The following is a 7,588-nucleotide window of genomic DNA, read 5'->3' as shown; positions in this document are numbered from 1 at the left end:
TCAGGCTTAACCATTCCACTTATTTATTATGAATCTTCTGCAACTTGTTTTAAACCAAACATCCAGAAGAAAAAAAAAAAAATGATTGTAGGTTGTTTGTTCTTACCCACTTATCCAGGTTTTCTGCGTTAAGATGAAGTCAGAAGTTGACAGCAGCATACGTCCTCTGTTAGAAGTACTAGTTTCAAGAATGCTGTTGCTCATCTTGCTGTGAATTATGCTGTAGCGTATCTGGTCACTGTTCCCCCTCCCTCCTGCAAGGCAGTAGGTTGTTAAAGTAGGGCAAGAGTCTACTATCCATCTCTGGACTCTGGAATTGATCTGTCTTCTTGTTCATATCCTCTTACGAATGGTACTTTGAGTAAGGCAGAACATCTAAAAATCTCTGTTGGAATAACATCTATGCAAAATAAAAAAGTTAAGAGTTGCATATGACAGTGTTCAGTTCTGTATTTTAGTTGTGCCTGTTTTCTATGGCAATTCCAACTGTTCCTTTTGCATGTTTTAGATAGTTCTGTATCTTATTTCATAGTGGACAGAGCCATGTCACACAAGTCTAGCTACTGATACTGATAGCCACTGCATTAACTATAGAAGTTTTGCGTTAGGAAAAAAGGAAAAGCCCAGCTGTAATAAATAGTAATACTTAACTTCAATGGAGTCCAAAGATCCAAATGTAGGTACAACTATCATAATGTAGGGTGTGCAGCTTTTCAGGCTATTTGCGATTTGTGGTATACATGAAGCGTGGCTTATCTGAAGGAATCAGATGTACAGCAGATAGGAAAAATCTGGTAACAATTTCTATTACTTTCTGATTCAGTAATTTACTGTCAGAAACAAAACATGAAATCATACATGTTTAGAATCTTAGCTTCCTTTATTTGAACCCTGTTGCTGTATTTTGGTATCAGGCAGTTTGTGAGCTGCATAGTAATGCACAGTATAGAAACATCTTCAAGTCCATCTTCAACAGAGTATGCTCTGAGAAAATTCAGAAAAAAAACAAGCAGTAGAGAAACACTGTTGTCACAACTGCAGCCATTTTATAATGTAGTAATTTTTCTTTCCAACCCTAAGCAATGATACTCCATTCTTGAGAATATGCTGTCCAAGAATAAGAACAGTCTCAGGATTGGTTACTCGAATCCCATTTACTGACACTCCACCATCTGTAATTTTCTGGTACCTTAAAAAAAAAACACAAAAACAACAACTTGTAATTGCAAGAGGAAGCCATCTATTGCTGCTAAGTATTGTACGATCAGTTAAGAGCTATTTCACAGGTTTTTATTTGTATGTTTAATCTATAATGGAATAATTTTTAGATCTTAAGCAGTTTAAATTTAGTCCAGGTCAAGAGTAACTGAGATCAACCTTAGCCTCCAGAATTCCAACACTTTCTGAGAGGGATAAGGAAACTTGCACTGTTGCTAGCTGTCTCTTCATCAGCTGTAGATTTTTTTTAAGCACAGTACATGACACTTTCTCCTCAAAGCGTAGTGAGGCATCCTGTCCCACTCTTATTTAAAAGTGGTATGTAGATAGCGAACACGTTACTACCCGAGTTGGTTGTTCTGACCTTCCGTTTAACATCTGAAAAAGCACGCTACTTCAAACCACTGAAGTGAGGTATTACTTAAGAGTGCAGGTGATAACATACCCACTAGGTCCATCTTGAATGGCATTTGCTTTGCGACATAGGTCGAGCACACTCATTCCTGGTTCAAGTACCAATTCAGCAGAAGGAGCTTGTTTAAAAAGTTCCTGTAACTCTTGGTCAGACATAGCTTCCAGTGCCTCCACACTGCTGTAGTAAAGGGCTCTAGTACACCTGTGAGAACAAAGATCATTCAAAATAGAGTTCTTGTCTCATCTTTGTACAAAGTGCAGTTCAATTAACCAGATTCCCCTCCCTGACATCATCTGAGGGTCCGCAGAAGTAGTTAGGAATACTTCCCTTGCAGCCCTGAATTTATTTTTTTTGAACCCACTCTCCTGCAATCTTGTATCATTATTGTATCTTCAAGTCTACAGCATTACTACATTTTTTCTCTTAATAGCTGAGCAACAACTGACTCCATGAAAACAGTCCCTGAAAAGCCTTGGATAATTACCATTGAATAAATCTGAAAGAAAACTGCTCGACAAATCAAACTTCACCTCTTAGCAGACTCCAGCCCCTCTGTACCATGAACAAGCTTGGTTACTTCTGCAGCAAGTCGTTTCTGAGGGCCCCATTTTTCAGGTTCTTTAGTGTGCATTTCCATGATGTGGGCAATCTCCTCAAGAGGAAGGAAGGTGAAGAGTTTCAGGTATCTATGAGCAGGCAAAAAGTTATTTTGTCTACATAAGCATCACTGTGGATTTCCTGTCTGTGTCATTTAAACTTCGTTAGCAACACTAAAATGATTCCCTCTTAAAGAAATCCGTATTACAGGTGTTCTGTCCCTTCAGACAACTCATTGTTTTTGCCCACATGCTTCAGCTTACAAAGATAACTCAAGTTTTATTTAATATTTTTCTACAGGTAATGTCTTCAGAAATAACACGCAAAATGCTTTTATGAAGCTTGTTTTGCAATCAAGAATTTGCTTTTCGAGCGGGGTAAATACTTCACAGGATTTATTGCAATCACAGGTCAACTCATGCAGTTCTACCACATATTTTTAGTAGTTACACGATATGCTAATGCGAAGTACCACATGCTATGCTAGTCGTGGGGCAGAAGCATACTGTGTACTGATGAATGAATATAACAGGAAGATTATTTAGGATAATCAATAATTTACAGGTGCATATCCCAGGCATACCCTTTACAACAAGGCCCGCTTTAATGCGCTTGCAGTACTGTTAAATGCAGTGTACTAACAAAAGTACCTTTACTATTACAAAGTCTGAAAGCAGGAAACATTTAAATGTTAAGTACCCACATACCCTTCTTTGCAGTCTGAAAAGTGCAGTGGATGAAGAACCTCTATTTGAAATCAAGGAATGAACCCTTGAGAGAGGTAACCGAGTTATGAAGCAGGTCACGGCACGAAAGTGAAGACATATCTGAGGTTTATGAAGACTCAGATTTGACACTGATGCTGGTATTTAAAGAAACACGGATTTGAAAACTAACGTGATGCCTTGAATAAAGCTATCAGCCTTCTCAGTGGCATTCTAGCGTGGAGCTTAGCCATCCATGAAGCCTGACAGACAGAATTTCTCATGTTTTTGCTATGCTTTCACATTTTCTTAGTGTGATTTTAATATTTTTACGCTGTTCAGTGAGAATATGAGTTGTGTGGTTGACTCGGATTCAGACTCAGCAAAACGAACACAAGACTGTGCTTTGGATTTGGAACTGCTTTACCCTGAGTAATGATTATTTACAATTTTGTCTTTGTGTGTGCTACAATTTTAAGTAGCTACAGTTGGACATCCTTCAATCCACTTGCCATTATAGCTGTAAGCTGAACTCCTTGCTTCCATGTCCCAGTATGGAAGATGAACAGATCACTTCGGTAACACCCTCAAACATTAAGCAGAGTCAAAATTATGCCAATTGTTCCTATCTGCAATTCTGAAAAAAATCCACTAAAGTTTCTTTCCATGCAAGGTATATAAGAAGAAGGTCAAACAGCCTTAAGGTTTCACCACGTTAGTACTTTTGGTCATTTAAGTAACAAGCACTTCTCCCATCATCTAAACGTTTAAAATTAATACTTAGTTGCATGAATTATTATCTATACCAATGTACTGTATGTTTGTCCAAAGGTAAGCCAAATTACATGAGATGTTTTCTACTATAGTTACGATATTAAACCATACCTGAGGGTGCTGATTACTGCTAGGTGTGAGGAGGTGCAAGCAATTAGTAATTTGACCACGTATGTGAATTTTGTTGTTTCTGTTTTGCTTCTCAGCCTTAGTTTTTACTTTTGATAATGGCTAAAACTGAATCCTGAAAACGTCTACCTTGTAAATACATTTATACACCTACAATGAGCTTAAAACAATACCCTTTTCTCCCCTTTTAACTTGTGCTAACACCACTAAAGTGTAGCTTTTCTAGGTGTGTTTTTATCTAGACCAATGGTCTCAAAGTGCGACTATGCAAGATGATCCACTGGGGTATAGAAAGAAAATACTAGAAGTTCAACAGTACATGTGTGTATTTATGTATATATATTTAAAACCTACAAATCCATATATATGCATGTACTGGGAGTGCATGCTCAAATTTATTTATTACTGATGGGGTGCCTGTCCAAAACATTTGGAGGCCCCTGATCTAGACAGTTAATACAATCACAAATACGAATGTCTTAGCTTTTTCCTCGCAAGACAATATTTTAATTTTCTTAGGGATAAGCAATTATCATTGCGTTGCAATTCTAAATGTTGAACTTCACGCGTAAGTCATTAAGCAACCTGCAATCAGAATGTAGTGTTTCTGAATACTTCGTACTAGCCAAAAACTTCTGGCGATTATGTATTATTATCTATCAACCTGCAGTTAGTTATTACAGGAGAGATTTCACTTGATGTCATGATGTTACAGTACTAAAATTAACATCCATCAGATAAATTTAATTCACCCTACTGGCAGAATGACGTGTTATACTTTCCTTGTCCGGTCATGCACATAGTAATTTATGATACATATAGCAGCATGGAGACAGGTTCCACTAACCTCTGTACTTATGAATCAGTCATGCCTGTTTAACTAACATGTGGTTACAGTTAACACATATGTCTACAAGGAGACATGAGAAATGATACTAATTACATGACCTTCCATTGCACATATCCCCATAGAACAGTTAGGATCTGGCAAAAAGCAAGATGAAGAAAAAGCACTTACTTTTCAACTATGTTATCTTGTTGTCTGACAAAGAACTGATACAGCTCAAAGGGAGAAGTCTTGTCTCTGTTGAGCCAAACTGCATTGCCAGCAGTCTTTCCCAGTTTATCTCCAGTGGTACTGGTAATAAGGGGTACAGTAATTCCAAACACATCTGTTCCTGTCATCCTGAGAAGATTGAAGAATATAAATCACATTTTGGCAAAGTTAGGGAACACTCCAACATTCTGTAAGATGCTATCCTTTCCGTAAAGCAGTTAAATGATAGGGGGGGAGGGCACGCAAAAGAAGTGAGAACACTTTTATGAAGCGTGCTTTAGGAAAAAATACCTTGGGCTTAAAAACTTAAGTTCTTTGGGTCTAGTGAAGTTTAAGTACTTCAAGTAAACAACTTTGTGAGCAGCAGCACTGGCACATTCACGTGTCCTGTATCTTGCCTTCTGGTCTATGTACTAACCGATGCTGCTCGCGGGGCTGGGACACCTGTAGCGCTCGCTTTCTGTGCTGACATTGCAGTAGCACGCACTGAGCGCATACTGACGTGCCTGCACGCTCTGTGAGCTCTGCAGCACTCGCACCAGACTCCGCAGACGAGCAGAGCTTCACCACACCGCCCTGCCAGGGTGGGAGCCGGGCTCCCCCTCCCTCCCCGGCCCCCGCCGTACTTGGTGACGAGCTCGTAGCCGGACATGATGTTGCCCATCTGGTCGGCGCCCCCCAGCTGGACGCGGCAGCCGCGGCGGCGGTGGAGGTGCAGGAAGTCGTAGGCCTGCAGCGCCGGGTACACGAACTCGGCCAGGCTCATGCCCTCGGCGCTGCGCAGCCGCTCGCGGCAGCCCTGCCGGCTCAGCAGCGTGCCCATGCGCAGCCGCCCGCCGGCGCCGCACAGGAAGCCGAGCAGCGGCCGGCGGCCGAGCCACCGGGCGTTGTCCAGCACCTCGGCCCGCCCCAGGCCGGGCCCGCCCGCCCAGAGGAGCCGCCGGTGGTTCTCGAAGAGCCGCCACAGGCACAGCCGCAGGGCCCGCGCGTTGTCGCGCACCCGCTCGGCCGCCAGCGGCTCGCGAGCGCGCAGCCGCCCGCTGGGGTCGCCCAGGCGCGCCGTGGCGCCGCCCACCACGGCCACGACGTTGTGGCCCGCCCGCTGGAAGTGCAGCAGCGCCGCCACGGCCGGCAGGTGGCCGACGTGCAGCGAGTCGGCCGTCGGGTCGAAGCCGCAGTACGCCGTGACGGGCGGGCGGCCCGGCTCCAGCAGCGCCGCCAGCTGCTCCTCCGCGCCCTGCCCCGGGAACACCTCCTGGAACAGGCCGCGCTCGCACTGCGCCGCCAGCAGGCCCGCGGAGCTCCGCGACCGCGGCGCCCGCTCGTGGAGAGGCCGCGGGGCCGGGAGCGGGGCCGCGAGCGGGGCCGGGAGCGGGGCCCGGCGCAGGCCGCCCCGCAGCCCCGCCGCACGTCCGCAGCGCCGCCCCAGCGCGGGCGCCGCCATCTTGTGCGGGGCACGATGGGGGAGCGGGGCGGGGCGGGGCGGGGCGGGGCGGGGCGCTGCTAGGGGCGGGCCCGGCCTCAGCCGCGGCGGAGGCCGCCTGAGGGCGCTGCGGGGCCCCCGCAGTGAGTTCGGTTACAGAATGCCCCTTCTAGGAGCCTTGCCCTGATTTTTTTATTATTATTTTTTTTCATAAACGGTGCGTTACGGTACAAACGGTACAACGGGGAGTGGAGAGGCAGGTGACCTATTCTCCGTTATCACCAGTGACAGGACCCGCGGGAATGGTGTTAAGATGAGGCGGGGGAAGTTCAGGCTGGACATCAGGAAGAGGTTCTTCACCGAAAGGGTGGTTGCACACTGGAACAGGCTCCCCAGTGAAGCAGTCACTGCACCAAGCCTGTCTGAATGTAAGAAGAGATTGGGCTGTGCACTTAGTCACATGGTCTAAAATTTTGGGTAGACCTGTGTGGTGCCAGGAGTTGGACTTGATGATCCTTATGGGTCCCTTCCAACTCAGGATATTCTATGATTCTATGATTAAAGTTACATGACGTGAAGATGTTGTGTGTTCTGTTACCAATTAATAAAAGATTTTAATAGTCCACGGTAAAAGTGGTGCAGGACTATCTCTTGTGTGCCTTTATCTTTCAGGGTATTAAAGAAAATCCACATAAAAGAACGTTGTTTTGGCTCGTTCTTCACTTTTTCCCAATCCGCCATCCCAAAACACCAGGGTTTCACATTACTTTCCTTCTCAAATACATTGGAAATCGGGTCTCCAGCTTTGAGTAGTTACTTGGGCCGAACTGATACCAGGCCATTAAACTGAAATTAGTAAGATTACAAACTTAGAATTTTAAAACTTAAGAACTCTAGAATTCGTGAACTTTCTAAATTTGGACCTGCTTAAAACACTGTCTTTGACATGATTAATCAGAAATTGGGTTCCGTTTCTTTGTGTTTTACCTGCTGTTGACTTCCTTGTTCTCTCTGGTTGTATTCTTGAATTAAATCACTTCTGCTGGCATGGCAGCATGATGGGAATAGCTTGCTCAAGTCATGTGCCACCTCAAGGAACTTCTAGACCAGCAAAATAATGTTCTTGTTTCTTCTACCGCTTCCCAGAACTGTCCACTCCTTTTGATTAACTTTCTGCTTCACTGCAACAAAGCAATGCGTCTACTTCAATGCAGCGGGAGTTCTAAAAGACCCTGAAAAAGCCTTTGAAATCCCATATGGTTACTATGGCT

The 7,588-nt window shown here is 44.5% G+C and overlaps 1 protein-coding gene across 1 annotated transcript; it reads right to left on the bottom strand.

Annotated features, from left to right (window-relative positions):
* Positions 1–6,353, bottom strand: YARS2 (tyrosyl-tRNA synthetase 2). The gene is made up of 5 exons (XM_080553634.1): positions 5,521–6,353; positions 4,856–5,023; positions 2,164–2,319; positions 1,664–1,834; positions 1–1,189 (listed from the first exon to the last, which is right to left on the bottom strand). The coding sequence occupies exons 1-5, from the start codon at positions 6,336–6,338 to the stop codon at positions 1,030–1,032; spliced, it is 1,473 nt and encodes a 490-aa protein (XP_080409760.1). The 5' UTR covers positions 6,339–6,353; the 3' UTR covers positions 1–1,029.
* Between the last annotated feature and the right edge of the window lie 1,235 nt (positions 6,354–7,588).

This window comes from Anser brachyrhynchus (assembly GCF_964034855.1).
Source record: "Anser brachyrhynchus genome assembly, chromosome: 1".
Taxonomy (NCBI): Eukaryota; Metazoa; Chordata; class Aves; order Anseriformes; family Anatidae; genus Anser; species Anser brachyrhynchus.
This window is presented reverse-complemented; position numbering and strand designations above follow the sequence as displayed.

Coding starts and splice junctions, on each gene's coding strand:
- YARS2 (XM_080553634.1), bottom strand. CDS start 6,338: ATGGCGGCGCCCGCGCTGGGGCGGCGCTGCGGACGTGCGGCGGGGCTG. Junction 5,024..5,520: donor GGCTACGAGCTCGTCACCAA/GTACGGCGGGGG, acceptor CAATCTTCTCAG/GATGACAGGAACAGATGTGT. Junction 2,320..4,855: donor CAAGATAACATAGTTGAAAA/GTAAGTGCTTTT, acceptor GCCTGCTCATAG/ATACCTGAAACTCTTCACCT.